Source organism: Nomascus leucogenys, chromosome 17 (assembly GCF_006542625.1).
Source record: "Nomascus leucogenys isolate Asia chromosome 17, Asia_NLE_v1, whole genome shotgun sequence".
In the NCBI taxonomy this organism is placed as follows: Eukaryota; Metazoa; Chordata; class Mammalia; order Primates; family Hylobatidae; genus Nomascus; species Nomascus leucogenys.
The window spans coordinates 3,275,126-3,296,563 of NC_044397.1; the positions used below are offsets into that span (position 1 = coordinate 3,275,126).

General features: G+C 38.4%; 1 protein-coding gene across 4 annotated transcripts in view; it reads right to left on the bottom strand.

Moving 5' to 3' along the window:
• Positions 1-21,438, bottom strand: part of KIF6 (kinesin family member 6) — a 376,916-nt gene that overhangs the window by 344,900 nt on the left and 10,578 nt on the right. For all 4 annotated transcript variants that reach the window (XM_030795951.1, XM_030795953.1, XM_030795952.1 and 1 more), the window contains exon 3: positions 21,277-21,351. In XM_030795951.1, the coding sequence (XP_030651811.1) occupies positions 21,277-21,351 (75 nt within the window). The remainder of the gene's footprint in view (positions 1-21,276; positions 21,352-21,438) is intronic.

The window sequence follows — 21,438 nt, forward strand, 5'->3', positions numbered from 1 at the left end:
TGTACAAAGAAGAGCTGGTACCATTTCTACTAAAACTATTCCAAAAAATTTAGGAGGAAGGACTCCTTCCTAACTCATTCTATGAAACCAGCATCATCCTGATACCAAAATCTGGCAAAGACACAACAAAAAAGAAAACTATAAGCCAATATCCCTAAAGAACATAGATTGCAAAAATCCTCAAGAAAATACCAGCAAACCAAATCCAGCAGTACATCAAAAAGTTAATTCACCATGATCAGTTGGATCTTATTCCTGGGATGCAAAGATGATTCAACATACACAAATCAATAAATGTGATTCACCAGGTAGAATTAAAAACAAAAACCATATGATCATCTCAATAGATATGGAAAAAGCATTCAATAAAATCCAATATCCCTTCATGGTAAAAACCCCTCAACAAATGAGGCATCAAAAGAATACCTCAAAATAATAAAAGCCATCTATGACAAACCCACAGCCAACGTCATACTGAATGGGCAAAAGCTGGAAGCATTCCCCTTAAGAACTGCAACAAGGCAAGGATGTCCACTCTCACCACTCCACTCAACATAGGACTGGAAGTCCTACCCAGAACAGTCAGGCAAGAGAAAGAAATAAAAGGCATCCAAATAGAAAAAGAAGAAGTCAAAGTATTTCTTCACTGATGATATGTTTCTATACCTAGAAAACCTTAAGGATTCTGCCGAAAGTCTCCTAGACCTGATAAATGACTTCAGCAAAGTCTCAGGATACATAAATCAATATACAAAATCACTATCATTCCTATACACCAATAACATTCAAGCTGAGAACCAAATCAAGAATGCAATCCCATTTATAATAGCCACACGCACCAAAAAAACACCTAATACCTAGCACTAGATTTAGCAAAGGAGGTAAATATCTCTACAAGAAGAACGACAAGACACTGTTGAAAGAAATCATAGATGATACAAACAAATCAAAAAGTATTCTATGTTCATGGATTGGAAGAATCAATATTACTAAAATGTCCATATTGCCCAAAGCAATGGAATAATTCAACACTTTTCCTATTAAATTACCAACATCATTTTTCACAGAATTAGAAAAAAACTATCCCAAAATTTATATGGAACCAAAAACAAGCTCAAAGAGTCAAAAGAATCCTAAGCAAAAAGAATAAAGCCAGAGGTATCACATTACCCAACTTCAAACTATACTACAAGGCTACAGTAATCAAAAAAGCATAGTACTATTACAAAAACAGACACATAGGACAATGGAACATAATAGAAACCCCTGAAATAAAGCTGCACACCTACAACCAACTGATTTTTGGCAAAGTTAACAAAAATAAACAATGGGGAAAGGATACCCTATTGAATAAACGGTGCTGGGAAAACTGGCTAACCATATGAAAAAGAATGAAACTGGACTCCTACCTCTCACCATATACAAAAATTAACTCAGTAGACTAAAAACTTAAATGAAAGGCCTCAAACGATAAAATTTCTGCAAGAAAACCTAGGAAATACCCTTCAAGACACTGGCCTTGGCAAGGAATTTATAACTTAAGTTCTCAAGAGCAAATGCAACAAAAACAAAAATTGACAATTGAACTAAAGAGCTTCTGCAAAGCAAAAGAAACTATCAACAGGGCAAAAAGACAATCTACAGAGTGGAAGAAAATATCTGTAAACTATGCATCTGACAAAGGACTAGTATCCAGAATCTATAAGGAACTTAAACAAATCAATAAGAAAAACACAAACAACCACATTGAAAAGTGGACAAAGAACAAACACTTCTCAAAAGAAGATATACAAATGGCCAACCAACATAAAAAATGCTCAACACTACTAATCATCAGAGTGATGCAAACCAAAACTACAATGGGATATCATCTCACATCAGTCAGTATTGCTATTATTAAAAAGTCAGAAAATAACAGATGTTGTCAAGGTTGCAGAGAAAAGGGAATCTTTCTACACTGTTCATGGGAATGCAAATTACTTCAGCCCCTGTGGAAAGCAATTTGGAGATTTCTCAAAGAACTAAAAATAGAATGACCTTTAGACCCAGAAAACCCAATACTGGGTATATACTCAAAAGAAAACAAATCCTTCTACCAAAAAGACACCCGCACTCGTATGCTCATCACAACACTATTCACAATAGCAAAGACATGGAATCAACACAGGTGCCCATCAACGGTGGACTGGATAAAGAAAATGTGGTATATATACACCATGGAATACCGCACAGTCATAAAAAAGAATGAAATCATGTCCTTTGCAGCAGCATTATCCTAAGTGAGTTAACACAGAAACAGAAAATCAAATGCCACATGTTCTCATGTATAAGTGGGAGCTAGCATTGAGTAAACAAAGACACAAAGATGGGAACAATAAACACTGGGGATTCCAAAAAGGGGGAGTGGAGGGGAGGAAGGAGGAAGAGGAACAAGAGTTGAAAATCTACCTGTTGGGTACTATGTTCACTACTTGGGCAATGGGATTATTAGAAGCCCAAACCTCAGAACCATGTAATACACCCATGTTATACACCTGCACATGTACCCCGGAATCTAAAATTTAAAAATAATAGTACTAAACATTCTCTTTAAGAACGAGAGGCTCCAAACTTCTTTTCCCACTTTTTCCTTCCTGTTGCCTAGAAGGTACATAATTGAGCTGGAGTTCAAGCAGCCATCCTGTATCACAAGGTGATGTGATAAAGATGGTGCAACAGCAAGGGAGAAGGAGCTTGAGTCCCTAGTGACCAGGAAGCTGCCAATACAGCCTTGGACTGCCCACCTGCAGGTTTCTTGTATGTGAAATAGTAAGTGCTTATGACTTTAAGTCACTATTGTCTTAAGTTTTTCTTCACAGCTGAATCTACGCCTCACGGATTTAACTAGAATGTGTGTGTGTGTGTGTGTACAGTATATAATACATAAATATGTATATTATAAAAGAGCTAACATGCACTAGGCTCTGACTACGTGTCAGGCTGTAAATACTTTGAGATATTGTGTATGTGTGTGTATCTCCAAGTTTGTGTGTGTGTGTCCAGTGTAAATACTGGACACACACACACACACACACACATCTCAAAGTATTCACAGCCGGAAACATAGTAGGAACCTAGTTCATGTTAGCTCTTCCTTAAATCTAGTATAACTACAATCAACCCAAAATGTACAGGTATCTGTAAACCTCCCATGGTTAGACAGACGGCAGAATTAGAAAAAAAAAAAAACAATTGTTAGATGCCACAGGTACAGCCAAAATGTGGACAAGCCCTACTCTTTTTAATTTTCTATAGTCATCTCTAAAAGTCCTCAACCCTGAAATATCTCCTAGGTATCTTCTAATTGATTTGGGTTTGTTTACTTTTCCTATTAACCCAAAGCGGAAGTTTATCTGCCCAGTTTGTTTTCTTATCTCTCTTCTCTGGCATCACCGACTTCTGTCCTTTGGCGAAAACTCTCCCTATTTTCAAATGGTGCAGAAAGGACTGACAATCAGGTTGAGGAAGCCAAGGTAATCAAAGTGACAGTGATTGATCTTGGGACGGGGATGTGACGTCAGAATCCTCATGTGGAAATTCTACTGAAGCTAGTAGAAAGGACAATGTCCTGTCTTGAGGGTGGTGGTTCATAAGTCTATCAAGTTGGTGCTGTCGGCCACATGGAGGAAACTGAGATTGAAGTCAACACATTTCTAGACTTCCTAGTTATGTAAGCCAATAAATTCCCTTTTGCAGGGGGTTTCCATCTGCTGTCATTGAAAAAGATCTGAAGACTAATACCAGACTAACCGTTTTTCTTTTTCCTTTCTTTTTTTTTTTTTTTGAGACAGAGTCTTGCTCTGTTTGCCAGGCTGCAGTGCAATGGCATGATCTCCGCTCACTGCGACCTCCGCCTCCCAGGTTCAAGTGATTCTCTTGCCTCAGCCTCCCGAGTAGCTGGGATCACAGGCACGCACCACGCACTCGGCTAATCTTCTTTTGTATTTTTAGTAGAGACGGGGTTTCTTTGTGTTGGCCAGGCTGGTCTCAAACTCCTGACCTCAGGTGATTCACCCGCCTTGGCCTCTCAAAGTGCTAGGATTACAGGCATGAGCCACCGTACCTGGCCTAGACTGATCATTTTTCTATGTGACCTAACAAGTTCACCGGAATATTAAGGATAAAACAGATTGGGAAACTACAGAATCAACAACTTTTCAATATCTATCTTAATATCTCCTTAGCACCTTACATTGTTTACTCATATACTATTACTCATATAATTATTAATATCACATGGAAATTGGGAAATCTTTGCAGCATGACTTCATCTAATATAGATATGAGATTATTGCCATGATTTTCATCCTTCTAATTATTTTTCAAGAAGCTAATTCAGTTTTTACATATCAACATTTAGAAAATAACTTTGGCTTGCTACTTAAATGTTACATTATTCTTGTGGCTTCCTTGGAAATCCAGATTTTCATGTACTGATAGAAATGCTTCCTGTACCAGATACATAAACATAGCATAGCAGCTTTCAGCACAATTTCTCCCATTAAAGAAGCAATTCCATTTTTTAAAAAGTATCATACAAAAGAAGTTTGTTATTTTATTTAAAAAGGATACTTCCTAGTTGTAACATTAATCCTGATTTTTGTCTCAGTAAGAAGAAAATGTGGTGTTCTTATGATAAAGTAAACAAAACTTAAATTATAAGAAAAAGAAATACTGATTGCCAAAGATTCTAGTGCTTGAGAGTGAATACAAGTTGGTAAATATACATTTAGATCTCGACAGAGCCATAGATGAAGAATATTTTATTTATGAATAAGAATAATTCCTGACACAATTGGCTAGGCACCGAAACTCAGAGTGAAAATACAGACACTCCCAAGTGAAAATATACGGTACTTCTATTTTCATTTAGATTGAGGCAAAATAGGGTTTCCTAAGAAATAAATATTCTTAACAAGCAAATAAAGAATTCAGCCATTGGGGTTTTCTTATTTTACAACTGTTTTAGCTTTTATAACAAAGATTTTAGCACTCTGAAAGCTTTTTATGGCTCTAAATATGCTACAATTACAGGAACAACACTATTTAATGAGCACGCATTCAGTGCATGGCTCTATAACAGGAATTTTCATTAATTAAAATCAATGGAAATACAAAAGCAGTAGCTGCAAATAATTCGAGGAATCAAGAATCTAATTTGCCTATTGCACAACAAGGAATAACACCTTGCAGTTATGTGAATAATTTTGGCTTGCATAGCAGCTGCATGTCTAACTGATAGTTTCAGGCTTCATTCCACACATATTTACTGGGTATTTACTATGGGCTGGCACTGTTGTATGTGACTGGGAATCATTAGTGAAGAAAACAAAAAGATCCCTGTACTTGTGAAGCTTGCATTCTAGCAGAGGAGACAGGTAATGTACAATAGACATAGCACATAAGTAAATTATATATTAGAAGATGATAAGTGCTATGAAAAAAAAAGTGGCATCAGGTAGGGGAGTGAGGAATGCCATGGTGGTTGGGGCAGGGATGGGCTGCAGTTTTTAGTAGCCTGGTCAGAATGGGCCTCACTAAGAAGGTATCATTTGAACAAAGACTTTAAAGAGGTGACAGTGTGAGCTATCTGGGTATGTGGGGAAAGAGCATTCCAGACACAGACAACAGCCAGGGAAAAAGCCTTAAGGCTAGAGGTTTCCGGAATGTTAAAAGCTGAAGCAGAGTAAGCAAAAGGGAGAATATTAGAAAAATAAAACAAAACTATAAGGTAAGGTCCCCTTTGTTTACAAGGGGGAAGCGGATCATGGAAGCAGGCCTTTTTGGCAGGGCTGGCTAAACTGTTGCGGAGCCCAGTGCACAATGAAAACGCAGGGCCCCTTGTTGAAAAAGTAGAGGAAAAGTGCTGTTAAAGGTACCAAAATATAAAACTTTTTCCCTTAAAAACATTTTAGTATTTGTAATACAGGGATAACTTATAATTAGAGGAATAATAATAAATGAGTAAGGGATAAATTTCCAAATTGCAAAAATATAATATGTTGATGCTATAATTTTATACAACATAAAAACAATAATACTTTATTAATATATCTTGACTGATCACACACATTTCCTCGCTTACTTTTCTACACATTCATTTATTTGATCATTGAAGTTTATATTTTTAGCAACTTCATTTTCAATGGATATAATTGAAAGCAAAGTCAATTATTTTTGATACATGCAAGCTCACAAATCATTTTTTCTGATTTCATTTTTATTTTTTAGCTTTTTAATTTTTGTGGGTCCATAGTAGGTGTAAATATTTAAGGCGATACATATGGCTATACAGCCATGCAATGCATAATGATCACATCATGAAGAATGGGCATACATCCTCTCAAGCATTTATCCTTTGTATTACAAATAATCCAATTACACTCATTTAATTATTTTAAAATGTATACTTAAGTTATTATTGACTATAGTCACACATTGACTATAGTTGTGCTATTAAATAGTAGGTCTTATTCATTCTTTCTATAATTCTTGCTAACTTTCAATTTGGAGAAAGATCTTTTGGTTGAGCTCAGTTATCACTAGAGCTAAGAGTATTTTATAAACTGTGACAACATTAAGGTAAATTTCTGTAAATTACTTCAAAATGTAAGTTTTAGTATGTTCAAGCTGATGATTCTTGCAAACTAATTTTTCTAAAAACATTTAACCCTACATGCAAATCAGTTTCATGGAAGTTTGAATTTTGTTTTAAATGTAAACATATACAGTGCATTTTAATGTTTCCTATGATATTTCCTGTCACTTGTGGAGGTTGAACAAGAAACTGAAAGAAGCTTCATGGTAAGTTCATAATTCAAAACACCTGCGTATGCATTCCCTCATTGTTACTATTACGAGAAAAAAATTAACTTCAAAATTGTCTTATTAATAATTGGTTCATCTGAAGTTTCACATGAAAATGGTATCCATAATTTTAATTTTTTTTTTTTTTTGAGATGGAGTCTTGTTCTGTGTCACCCAGGCTGTAGTGCAGTGGCACGATCTCGGCTCACTGCAACTTCTGCCTCCCAGTTCAAGCCATTCTCATGCCTCAACCTCCCGAGTAGCTGGGACTACAGGCGCATGCCACCACGCCCGGCTAACTTTTGTATTTTTTAGTAGAGACAGGGCCAAGCTGGTCTTGAACTCCTGACCTCAGGTGATCTGCCTGCCTCAGCCTCCCAAAGTGCTGGGATTAGAGGTGTGAGCCACCACACCCAGCCTTTAAATTTAATTTTTATTTCTAAGCCTGTAGATATTTGCCTTACAAAGTTGCAGCAGTTTTCAAAACTGGTCATTCTAAATTCTGAAGAATTCTAACAACTTCTTGGTATGTTTTATTGCGATGTTAACATGCACACTTTAATTTTGTAATAATTTACTGGTCAAGTTTGCTGCCTGAGCTCCAAAAGTTTCTGTTCAGACACTCAGGACAAAGAGATTGGCTCTGGTACCCACAGGATAGCCACCTCCTAGGCAAGTCCTGGTCCAGCCCCCACGGGAAGCCCTGCTCTGGCATGGCCACACTGCCACCTGCCACTTCTGCTCATGCCGCCACAGCCGCTACTGCCAATCTGGGTCCAGGTTCCAGGATACCCTCCTGCTGGGGTCCCCATGGTATCCTGGACTGCTCTGAGGTGTATACAGCGGGCCAAATGCTATCGCGTGGATGCTGCTCTGTGCCTGAGCCTGCCTACACACAAACTGCTGCTGGAGCATAACCACTTGTGTGTGCTGCTGCTCCACAGATCTCCCCTGTTCAGGTTTATGCTTTGTTGTCTCACAGGACTTCACTTACAAAACATACGTTCAAAGATAAAATTGTTAAGAATTTCAAGGCAGCAACCGCTGAGCATTAAAACAAATGGACTGCACGAGGCCCAGGCCTAGGAAGCCAGAGTTCCTTCTAGGCCATCACAAGGAGCTGGCTTTTTCTCTGAGTGAAATGTGGAGCCACTGAAGGGTTCTGAGCAGAGAAGTAACATCATATGCTTCACCTGCAGTCACTAGTGAAGAATATTGGTTTTGCATTTCACACTAGAGACTAGGCTCAATAAACTCCTCTGATTCAAGCATTAAACTTCATTTACACAACTATTATTTTGCTTTTGGACATTCAATATGAACTCAAAAGGAATTTCTCAATCTTTACTCAGGTCAACAAATTTGGTATACACAAAATAGATCAAGTCTACTTATAAAAGGTGGCCCTGATTTCATTAGATGCTTCTGATATAATGAACAAAAACCAACAAGAAGGAAGGTAATTGTAAGAATATGAGGGCATGTGGAAACAGGAATTTCCTCCAGGCCTCCAGATCTCTTAGGACCCTTCTCCTTGTTTACCTTTGTCTAGCATAGCCTCTGCTGATTCATAACTGTCATTTCCTTGTCCACAGTGATCCTTCCAGACTCTCATTCCCTCTACCTGAATGCCTTTCAGCTCCTGTTCCTGGTAATAGCCTGATTTGTCCAGATTTTCCCAGTTCACACCGCCAAGAGTGAGAGTCTGATGGCCCCAGCTCATTTCTACTTGGGCAATGCTTCTAGCCCCCAGATTGACCTCCTATACCATAAGCAGGCAGCCTTTGCTTTGCTGCCCTTGACTCAGATTCCTTCAGCCATGGCTGTAGACGACAGTGTCACAGGATCACAACATAGTTCCACTGGAAACTGGGTGGAACATTTTTCCTTATCAGAAGCTGTGAGGACTGTAAGTATGGCAATGACATAATTGGATGCTTGCCCAATATGTCTCTCACACAACTTAATATCTTTCATTTCAGTGTATTTCTGTGCCTGAAATTGGACTAATTTTGGTAAACAAAAATATTTTTCTCCAGGCTGGTCTTGAACTCCTGGGCTCAAACGATCCTCCCACCTTGGCCTCCCAAAGTGGTGGAATTGTAGGCATGAGCCACCAAGGCAGTCAGGATCTTTCTGTTAATAACACAAATTCCTTTAAGAAAGTTAAGACTTATTTGCAGTGCTTGATATACAGCTGACACTCAGTAAATATTAGCAGAATGAATGTCAAATGAAGTTTCATCTATCTAATTATTTTCCTCTGAGAACAGCTACACTGAATGAAGAAATTTTATGAACAAAAGGAAGAAATGTCATTTAGTGCACGCAAAAATTTGACAGAGCATGGGAGTTGGATGCAGTAGGTAAAGTACTTGGGCATCTGGAGCACAGGAGAAAAAACTCAGGAGGTGAGCAGTAAAAGGGAAAGTTGCCTTTCATTTCCCAACTCCACCCCACTCCCAATTCCACCCCTCCGGCCACCAAGACAAAAGCCACCCCCCCAACTCCCGACCACCAAGACAAAACAATCATCTCAATTTTGCCTATTTGTCATGGCCACAAGGAAAGAGTTAATACTGTTGAATGCTACTGAAAGGTAAAATGGGATGAAGACTGAATAAAGCCCACTGATTCAGTGACATGAACATCATTAGTGAATTTAGCAAGGATGATTTCAATGAAATTGAATGAAACACATAAATGCTGGGTGTGATAAAGCAATTTAAGAAACAAAAGACTATGAAAGGAAGATCTATTCTAGTTTCAGCTCCACAACCTAATTACTGGGTAACCCTGCAGAAACCAATCAAATGCTCAGGGCCCTGTTTTTCATCTAAAATGGGAATAATAATACCTATCAACCCATAGGGTCATTATAAAAATTAGGTGAGATAATATATGTGAAACTGCTCTTACATTGGCAAAGCTTTATATAAAATAATATATATTCTTAGTGTTATCAATTAATAAGCAAATTTGTTCCTATTATTTAGCAAGAATTACAGTAAAAATTCTGACCAGAAACACATGGCCTAGTGTAACAGTAAGGTTCAAATTCACTGACAATGATAGAAACTCTGCTAAAAGTGCTCTGCTCCAAGTAAAGGAACTTTTAAATGAAGATATTTAGATCTGCAAGTGATAAAGCACAAGATAAATTTACTGCTGTATTTTCTCCAACCATTCAAACAACATATTTTCAGTATGATTTTGCTTTTTCCAGTCAATTATAAAGTCAAATAATTATAGTAAAAATCTTGCCAGTTGTAATCAATCACTACACATTTGTATAGGAAGGATTTTCCAGAACACCTTGCCTTCTATTTGTGTTCTTTACATATCTTTCTTTTGGAGGCTATCACGGTGAGAAATAATAACTAGAAATACCTTTGGATTATTTGTAAATGTATCCTCAAGTCCTGAATTAAAGATCTGATATAAAATTGCAAACTTTTTGGTGCCTCGGGAGAAACCAAATCTAAAATGAGTTAAGGGGGAAAAAATCATACAGAAGAACATTCATAACTTGGTAAAATTCTGAATTGGGATGAAAATCCTTTTCTATAAAAATGTTGGTGGGGAGCCAAAAATGGATGATAGCTAATACTCATTGAGCATGCACTATGTACTTAGTGAGCAATCACATATACTGGGGCATGTGATTTTCATGTACAGCTCATTGGATTGTCATGGCAAATGAGGTAGATATTACAGTATCATTTTCCCCACTTAAAGATAAAAAGCTGGTTCAGGCCAGGCGTGTTGGCTCACGCCTGTAATCCCAGCACTTTGGGAGGCCAAAGCAGGTGGATCACCTGAGGTCAGGAGTTTGAGACTAGCTTGGCCAACATGGTAAAACCCCGTCTCTACTAAAAATACAAAATTAGCAGGGTGGGGTGGCACATGCCTGTAATCCCAGCTACTTGGGAGACTGAGGCTGGAGAACTGCTTGAACCTGGGTGGCGGTGGTTGCAGTGAGCCGAGATCATGCCGCTGCACTCCAGCCTGGGTGACAGAGTGAAACTCCGTCTTAAAAACAAACATACAACAACAACAAAAAACAAAGCTAGGACAGAGAAAGAGGAAATAACTTGCCCAAGGACACACGGCTAATAAGTATTAAAGTTGGGATCTGAACTGCACTTATATGGCTCCAAAGTCCATGCTCTTAGTCAATGTGTTATATAGTCTCCCCCAATTATATCTTTAGAGAAAATGTTCAGCTTTCTGAAAATAATCTGTTAAGCACCTAACTTAGTCTAAATAGTTTCAGATTTCTCTTAACTTGTAACATTCCTGTGAATGTTAACTATAGTGCATTAAATCGAGAGTGGGTCCCTTCTGAGCATGAGGCCCTGTGTTATGACATAGGTCTCATGTATACGAAGCCAGTTCTGGCTTTAGGATAAGGTGCTTTAATTTATTTTAGAAATAAGTGGGAGGTAAATTATAAACAAATACCAATTTTGGAATTATAAAGTCGTTTAGAGCACATCTCGGATCTCTGAGAAAGATACTAACAACAAATACCACCGGTATCATCTGTCCCTATCTGCATCACCCCGCAACCTAGCTGTAGGCCTAGGTGAGTGAATGTCAAACCTTAGTGTGCATCAGAATCACCTGGAGGGCTTGTTAAACTACAGATAGTTCTGATTCAATAGGTCTGGGTGAGCCTGAGTATGTGCATTTCTAACAAGTGCCCAGGTAACGTTGATGCTGCTGGGTTACGGACCACACTTTGAGAACCGCTGGCCTAGACAAAAGAGCAGGTGTCTATATAGCATGATTTTAGTCATTGAAAAGGTCTCTGTCCAAAAAGTACTTCAGGAAGGAAACAAAAATAAAACTCGCTTTATAAGAAATAAAGCCCATCACTGTGCATTTAAGTAATAAAGGGAAGGCTGACAGGTGCTAAAGGATCGTCCTCTATCTGCTAATTCTCTTCCTCAACAAATACTCAGAGTATCTAATAGACACCTGACACTATTCTAGGAGCCGGGAACACAACAGTGAACAAAGGTAAAGAGGAGTCCTTGCCTCCATGAAGTTTAATTCACACACAGGTGAGGCTCAAAGTGCCATGATGTGAACACCCCAGAAGCAGCCTTCAACCAATGATGGGCAGGAGTGGTCAAGTACCCTGGCTTCTTTGCCCCTTGGGTGGGACAACTCTGAGACATGTTCCTAACAGTTCCCCAGTGGGTACCAGTAGAAATAAGTCCCAGTTGCTTACAGTGGCAACCTGCTCTTTAAAGGACGCTACCTTCCTTTCCTTCGCTTTCTCACTTCCCTACTGCTCTCCTGGTGCTTCCTGAACGCACCTCCCAAACAAATTACTTTCCCCGGAATCCTAGCCTCAGGATCTGCTTCAGGAGGCACCAGCTTAAGAGATGTCTCTTCATGCTGAGGAATCAGTGCATCTCCGATCCACTGGTTGGTCTCTTTTATTATCTTAGGAAACCCCCAGCTAACTTTTTAATCCAAGTAATGCTTTTTATTTTACAGCTGACCCAGTAATTTTCACCCCTCGCATATACAATATTCTGTCAAGGAATCCTACTTATTACAATCAAATAGCTTCATGCAACTCTTATGCTTTTTTTTCTGTATTTTATCAAAAATTATGAATAACTTGTAGTTATTATTGCAAAAATCATAGTATGCAATTTCTTGATCAATTATTCTTAAGAGAAATCCAGATTTAGGCTCACTTTTTACCTACAGTAATAAAATCTGTGTTTGAAATGTGCAACTTTAATACATTCTATACTTGTTACATCAACTGCTGTTGTTTTCTTCACATTCACCAGCTGTAGGTAGAATGGGAATATTATCCCCTTCCTTGTTAAGTCCTTGATGGAGCTTGTCAAGGTCATCATCTTGTATAATTACATGGCTTTAAGCTGATATGTTAGTGTCCCTGTTTTTAATCATAAGACCATCTTCTCAGTTGAAAATATAATTTTAAAATTGTTACACTTAAAAGTTTAAATTTAAGTATAATTGTAACATCACAAAAGCCAGAAATGTAATGTTATCAGGAAATTCAGCATAGCAGCAAGTAAAGCCAAGTGCAGGTACATGTTTATAAACAACACATCTGGCAAAGTGCAATTGTGGCCAGAAGTTGAATGGATCTGGGGAACAGGCAATGAGTTTTTGTACAATTCAGTGGTGAACAATGTTTCCTGTAAACTTGGAAAAAAAAAAAAACAAAATGTCACTGGTGTTTTTGTGAATTTCAGATAGGATTAGTTTTATTGAATCCCATGGGGGAGAAGTTCCAGTGCAATAACTGAGGTTGCCTAATTTACAGAATAGAATATTACAGAACAAATGTCACTAAAATTTTTTTAACTCAGGATTTTCTTACTGCTTTATTTTGAAATAATGATAAATTTACAGGAAGTCATAAAGAGAGTATAGAATAGTTTTCTGTACCCCATTTGCTCCAGTGGTTACATATTGCATAACTGTAGTCCATTTTCAAAACCAGGAAATTGACATTGGTACAATGTATGTGTATAGTTCTATGCCGTTTTCTCACATGTGTAGAATTAAGCAATCACCACTGCCATCAAAATACAGAACTATTCCATCACTATAGAGATCTACTGTTGTTAACATTTTACCAGTTTGAATGAAGTGTAGAAACCTTACTTCCCTTAGGGCCCCCTTCTCTTTAAAACCCATAGAGGTGGAGTCACGGGTTTTTCCATGGTATCTGGATGGAGTAAGGCAACTAGTATCTACAAGTTTTCTGTCTTGCTAGGCTGCCAGTCCCCTGGCCCTCTTGCTAGAGACAGTAGACTCTTCTTGAGGATTCTGTCGAGCCCACTGGTGTTTCTGGATGTCTGGTTTCTCCAGCATCCAATCTGGGCAGGGTGGTTAAGTGTCCCGCTCTTTGCAGATATATGAGGGGAAAAATCCAAGGGGATTCACCATTCTGTCACTTCTCAGGTCCTGAGGTCTCTAGCTAGGTTACCTTCTCTTCAACTTTCAGAGTCATGTTTCTTTGTATATGACGTCTAGAGTCTTTCGCTGTACTTAGTAAGGGGAATAGAGAGAAGTGTGTCTACTCTATCTTGGTCTGGAACCAGAGGTCACTAAGCATGTTTTTTAAGTGGCAAAGAAATTAAAGATTTCTAATTTTTTCATCCTTTACATTGAATTAGGGCACTGATGCTTGTAAAGTACATTGTTTCTTTTCATCCTTAAAACAACCTTGTAAACTTAGTGTTATGAGCATCCCCTTTCTCAGAAGGGATAACTGATTCAGAAGTGCTATGTCTGATTCAGAGTCACATAGGGAGTTAGTCACAGGGCTAGGGCCAGAATTGGATTATTTGACTTGATGCCAAATATTTTGAGCCACAAAAGGTAAAACCATGAGTACACAGAAGTGAATAACTAAGTTTTTTTTTAATCCTCTTTTGTGAGCCTTTTTCTCCCTATTCTGGCCTCCTTGTCTTGAAAGAGAAGGATGTCTTCTCTGGTTAGATTAGCAGAACTGGGTGTGCTAGGCAACCCACAGCATTATCAGCAAAGCCTGTTTCCTAAAGAGCAACAGGTAAAAGTCCTGCTGGGCAATGACCTTGGTGCAACTGAGAGTGTGGTACTGCCCCCTGCCATGAGAAAATCCCCTGCGTCAAGCCTTGGCCTCCCACCCAGCAAGAGCACATGTGCAAAAGTAGTCAAGCACATCCTTCTCCAAATCTGAGAGGGTAGCCGTCTCTTTACAGTAACAAGAGAGTGAAGGAAAAGAGAAATCTTCTTAACTATAAATTGAAAGGCTGCTCCTGATAATGTTAATCACGGGTGAAATCAAAGGTTAACAAGTGGTGGCTCACAATGACTAATAGCTTTCCAAAAGCCAACCTCATTGGCCTTATTGTAGTGTAGGTGCCTTAGCTGTTCAGCACCAGCTACTGGGACTGTGTCATAGCATAGCCAGTCCTCCTGCCAGTGCACATTCTGTTCATTTTGGTCAAACCATCATGTTCTTACAAAACATTGAATTTCCAAATTTTTGCAAAATTACTCACTGCACATAAAGTAAATTTCCTACATCCCAAGCTTTTAGGTAAAACATAGATTGGCTCTGCTAGAAAACTGGAATTCTGCAAACTTGCAGATGTGTGATAAGACCTCATAAATGTCTAGACTTCATAGTTTTCCTCCCTAAGTCTTTGAATGAAATGGGCACTCAAGGATAATGTACTATTTTTGCTTGAAGCTTCAGGTATTCTGATAGCCTACCACATATTCCAGAGATTGATGCACTTCAGTTTGAGAAGCATAATACCAAATAAAAAAAAACAACAAGATGCTCTTTTGTATACTGCAATACCATAGACATTGGTAGACTTCTTAAATCTTACCTTTATAAAAAAAATTCATCCAGAAATTAATGAGCAAAATTCAGACGACAAAAGGCAGTTTTGACATGTTACTAATCAACCCAAACAGATTTCAAAGACACCTGAGATTAGAAGAGGCCTCGTGATGAAGCACTTCCTAGTGGAAATGTACTAAATAACAAATAACCGCAAAGATTATTTTACTTAATTTCCAATAATACAAACTTCAAGCTTTACTATTTCTCCCCATACATGCAGTCCTATACAGCTTTGGTCCCCACCCTTTTTGGCACCAGGGACTGGTTTCGTGAAAGACAATTTTTCCACCAAATAATTGTGTGTTGTTGGAGGGATGGTTTTGGGATGAAACTGTTCTGCCTCAGATCATCAGGCATTAGTTAGATTCTCGTAAGGAGTGTATAACCTAGATTGCTCGCATGCACAGTTCACAATAGGGTTTGTGCTCCTATGAGAATCTAATGCCGCAGCTGATCTGACAGGAGGTGGAGCTCAGGCAGTAATGCTCCCTCCACCACCACTCACCTCCTACTGTGTGGCCCAGTTCCTAACAGGCCCCAGACTGGTACCGGTGCATGGCCTGGGGCTTTGGGGACCCCTGCTATACGGTCATGCACATGATATCACTGGTTTGGACTAAGTAGAAAAGATGTCTAAATTGGTGAGATTCCTGAATTACAGAATTTTGGACAGAAATGTGATTACTTTTATTTAGCCTTAATTGCATACAGTAACCAGAATTAAGCTACAATGTGTTAACCCAGTAGAATAACTCTAAAGGGCTTGTTTAAAGTGGTCAGATTTTATGTTGGGAATGTGTTCTTGAAGGCTAATCTTCACTAGGAATAGCAGACATTTCTGTTTAATATCTAAAGTGGTACAGTCTCCATTCAAAGGCCTGCCAAATTATGTAATTCTTAAAAATTTGATTTTCAATGTATGGGGATATATTACTTTAAATATTGTGCATATTGTGCATAAATGACACTTTATTTTATTAGTATTTTATGTTTTCCCATTTCAAAGCCATACAATTTAAATTTGCATAAAATATAAACATCCTGTATATAGCATATTTAAAGTCAATGAAAAAAGTGATTCCCTCCCCAGGCTCTTAAATAAGTCAATTTGCTTAACAACCCTCTCCTACAGAGATGAATGAGAAGAAAATGTGAATCTGCCCCCATCTGTCTATTCACGGTTGCGGTACATGTTTCTGCAGAAGAGAAGCTTGGATTAGGGACAGTAAGATACTCCTAGCACCCTGGAGGAAAGAGGGCCTCAGGCCTAGCAAATAAACACACCATGCCCTCAGCACATGCCAGCCCTTCCCCATAGACACAAGGGTAGGCCGCAGTGAACAGAAACAGCATGCTCAAACAGACAACAGCATTCTCAAATGAGAGGGATAAGCCCACCACTAAGAATCACCAATATCTGAGGGAAATCTGTACCAGGAAAGCAAGGCACCAAACTCATCAGAAGAACATACACATAAAGAAAAAGAAGACAGAAAAAAAAACCCAATGTTTCAAAAGAAGATCATTATCTTCAGAGGGAAAGGGAGGATATCACATTCACAAGCAAGAATAGACTTTTTCATTTCCTAGAAATGAAAAATAAAATAGTAAAAATTAAAAAATTTAGAGGGATAAAGAAGAATTCACATGACTGAAAAGCAAATTACCATGCTGGAAGTCTGTGCTGACAAGTTCTTTTTTTTTTTTTTTTTTTGAGATGGAGTCTTGCTCTGTCGCCCAGGCTGGAGTGCAGTGGCGCAATCTCGGCTCACTGCAAGCTCCGCCTCCCGGGTTCACGCCATCCTCCTGCCTCAGCCTCTCCGAGTACTGGGACAACAGGCGCCCACCACCACGCCCGGCTAATTTTTTTGTATTTTTAGTAGAGACGGGGTTTCACCGTGGTCTCGATCTCCTGACCTCGTGATCCGCCCGCCTCGGCCTCCCAAAGTGCTGGGATTACAAGCGTGAGCCACTGCGCCTGGCCTATGTGCTGACAAATTCTTGCAGAACTCAGAACCACAGGGCAAAGAGAGGAGAACTATGAATGGGAAGTTATAATATTTGAAGGATAGGACTGCAAGGTCCAGAAAGAAAGAATAGATATGTTAGGGTAAGAAAATTATTTGGGAGGCCGAGGTGGGAGGATCACCTGAGCCCAGGAGTGTGAGACCAGTCTGAGACCCCATCTCTATAACAAATTTAAAAAGTTAGCCGAGTGTGGTAGCATGCATGTGTAATTTCAACTACGCGGGAGGCCTTGAGGCAGGAGGATCGTTTAAGTCCAGCAGGTCAAGGCTGTTGTGAGCTGTGATCATGCCACTGCACTCCAGCCTGGGCAACAGAGTGAGACTATGTCTCAAAAACTAAAAATTAAAAAATTAAATAATAAATAAATAAATAAATAAAAATGAAATCACTTTTTTAAAAAAAGAAAGAACTTTTTTTTAATTACCAAAGAAATGGTCCCTGTGATGACCCTTGAACTTGAGTTTTCAGATTGAAATAGCTGACTGAGAGATAAGAATACACGAAAAAAATATCCATGCCTAGACTCATTAATATCAAATTTCATAAAAACAAAAAAAGAAAAAAATCCTAAAAACACTTGGAAAGTAAAAAAAAAAATTTTAAAAAGTATGTCTAAAAAGAAATAAGAATCAGATTGGCATGGACATCTTTTCAACAACCCTGTATGCAAAGAGACAATGGAGCAGTATCTTCAGTTTTGAGAGGAAAGAACTGTTAACGTACAGTGCTATACCCAGTCAAATGGCCAGGTATAGCAGCCTCAACCTGCTGGGCTTAAGTGATCCTCCTACCTGAAACTCCTGAGTAGCTGGAACTATAGGCATGCACCACCATGCCCAGCTGATTTTTAAAATTATTTATAGAGACAAAAGTCTCACTATGTTGCCCAGGCTGGTCTTGAACTCCTGGGCTCATTTAACTGTGAAAGGAAAGGAAAGACTTCAGAAAGTTCCCCAGTCCTGAATTTTTTCTAAGACGTTATTAGAGGATGATTACCAAAAGGAATCTAAGAATTAGACATGAATACAAGAAACAGTGATAGACAAAGAAATAGGTATAACTTTGAGATAATTAAAATAAATCTTAATAAAAATTAATAATAATAATTCAGACAGAAATATCAGTTGATCTCCACAGTGGAAGCTGTAGAGGTATAGGAGAGGCAAAGTAAAAGCATCCTAACATTCTTGACTAGAGAAAAGACAGAGAGAGCAAGATAGAGACATAGACAACGTTTTTGATGTTGAGAAAAATACAAATGTTTAAATGTCTGAATTTAAACTAGAGCTGTTGAAGTACAATGTACAACTTGAGAAAGAAAATGGAAGCAGCAACAACAGTGAAACCAACAAAAAGCAAGAAAGGAAAAAAAATTAGGGAGTATAATAAAGAGGAGAAAGAAAATAACATAGGAGGAATAGCTCCAAATCATGGTGATCCTAATAAAGATAAACTGGTTAAAGTAACTAATTAAAGATCAAGAACTGTGGGTTTAGCTAAAAAGGCAAAAGCAGCTATATTTTATTTATCAGGCCCATTCTTAAAAACAAAATGTCACAAGGCAGTTGAACTAGGAGAAGGAGAAAGATAAGACAAAGGCCGACAGAAAAAAATAGCAAAACTAATTTCAGGAAAAAAAAAGAATACAAGGAGAAAAGTAATAAAAAGGATAAAGAGGAATATTTCTTATTGATAAAAGATAAAACCCACTAGGACCAACTTGAGCTGCTTGGATAAAAGTGCTCTTGCCTGTTGGTTTTGAAATCTTGTTATCATGGAGTTTGTCACATCAGTGAATAAAACGAAGCCCCTGCCTTCGTGGAGCTTTGTTTTAGTGGCGGCAAATAGACACAAAAACTAATATAGAATTAAACTACGTAATATGTCAGGGCCGGGCGCAGTGGTTCACACCTGTAATCCTAGCACTTTGGGAGGCTGAGGTGGGTGGATCACGAGGTCAGGAGTTCAAGACCAGCCTGGCCAAGATGGTGAAACGCCATCTCACAAGATGGAAAACCAAACACCGCATGTTCTCACTCATAGGTGGGAATTGAACGATGAAAACACTTAGACACAGGGTGGGGAACATCATACCCCAGAGCCTGTCGTGGGGTGGGGGACAGGGGGAGGAATAGCATTAGGAGAAATACCTAATGTAAATGACGAGTTAATGGGTGCAGCAAACCAACATGGCATGTGCATATCTATGTAACAAACCTGCACGTTGTGCACATGTACCCTAGAACTTAAAGTAAAATAATAATAAAAAAAAGTCAGATGGTGATATGTGCTAAAATAAAGTCAAGTAGGGAGGTGCAATTTTAAATAAGGTACTACAGGAAGGCCTTACTGAGAAAGCCACTATAAGCAAAGATTTCAAGTTGCTGAGGGAGAAATCATGCAGATTTCTGAGGGAAGAGAATTCCAGGCAGAGGGAACAGCAAGAGGAAATGGTCAGTACATACAATTAAAACCGCATAAATTAACTGAGAAGGAATGGAGAACCAGGAGAGTGCAACAAGTGAAGAAAGTATTTGGAGGAGGACGAAGTGATCGGCTGTGTCAAAATGGCAGACATATCACATAGCATGAGGACTGGGAAATGATCATTATTAAATTTAGCAAATAGAAGTCATAGTTGACTTTGACAAAAACAATTTCAGTGAGGCAGTGGAGGCGAAAGCATGATAAGAACAGGGTTTAGGAGAGGAAGTGAAGTAGTGAATATAGTAGGCCATTTCAAATATATTTTCTATAAAAGAAAGCTGAAGAAAAGGGCAGTAGCTGGAGGAAAAAATGGGGTCAAGATGAGAGAGTCTGTAGTGGAAGGAAAACCTAGGCATCCATGAAAAAGAAACTTAAGGTTCCCTTCCTGAATGATGTTAGGAAGTTTAAAAATAAAACACATGAAACTAGCTATCTGAAAAATGACACAGGCCAAATGATTGCTAAAAAGAAGGGAATTTGAGAAATGTTTGACATCTAATCAAGGAGACTTGAATTTCATCTAAAGAGGTGTTATTGGATTGTGATTATAACTCTAAAATAGTTTAAGCCTTCTTGATTGTAAGTTACCTAATGAAGGAAGACTGTATTAAAAAGAGAAGGGCATGGTTTGCACAGGATTCATAAAACAGGAGTTTGAGAGACCAAATGTGGCACTGTGTTCCCAGCAATGTCCACTAAAAAAGGTATACTGATGAGCAGACTTGAAAACTGGGCTCATTTAGCAGGTATAATTTTCATTATTTAACTGTAAAGATTAATATATCTTGGGATTATCATTAGGTCATTGGCATCATCCAAATGATTTCAGATCAGAAAGCAAGCTTATTAGCAGTAGTTTTCATATGGATTCCCTATAAGAGGACTGTGTGCTTATCAAAGGGCTTGAGTGTCTAGTCCCTAGGAGACTGCCAATACATATTAATAAATTGGCATTCTGATTTATTTGGTACTCTCATGTGAGTTTGGTTCTAGTAGTCAGCAGCCTAAAATTAGCTAGATATATTAAACCAAAGGGCCAAGCTTTGAAATGACACTGAGGTAGAGCAGGGCCAGCATCATTAGGCAGCCTCCAAGGGGCCACCCATACCTTATCCTTTGTCCATCTAACCGTATGTTTGACGTACTGTACTGAGGAAAGAATACTGAATTTAACAGTCAGAAAATCGTCTAGGACTCTGCCACCACTACCCATGCAACCCTGAGTAGTGTCACTTAATTTCCGTGACCCTCAGTTTATATATCTTTACAAAAAGGAGTAACAATAGCTAGTCTATTTCGCTGTGTTATTTTGTTTTGTTTTGTTTTGAGACTCAGAATCTAAATCTAAAACAAATGGTTATAGAAACAGAAGGTATTAATGCTATCATCATTACATGTCCTGCAGCCTAAGTATATAATTGATACACTTGAGCACACTACCACAGTTATCTGAGAATTGAAGATGACACGAAAAACCACGAGCCCACTGAACAAAATATGGGAAATCCTACCTCCCGGCAACTGGTTTGGCAATGTTTTCAAAAATGGTCTCTTGGTTTGCATCCTGATCAAAAATTCTTTGAAATCTGCAATGTGAAAAATAGTAATTATTTAAAAGCTGCACCTCCAAACACTATCAGATTAACAAATCTTGTTTTTCTAAAAGCTTTATA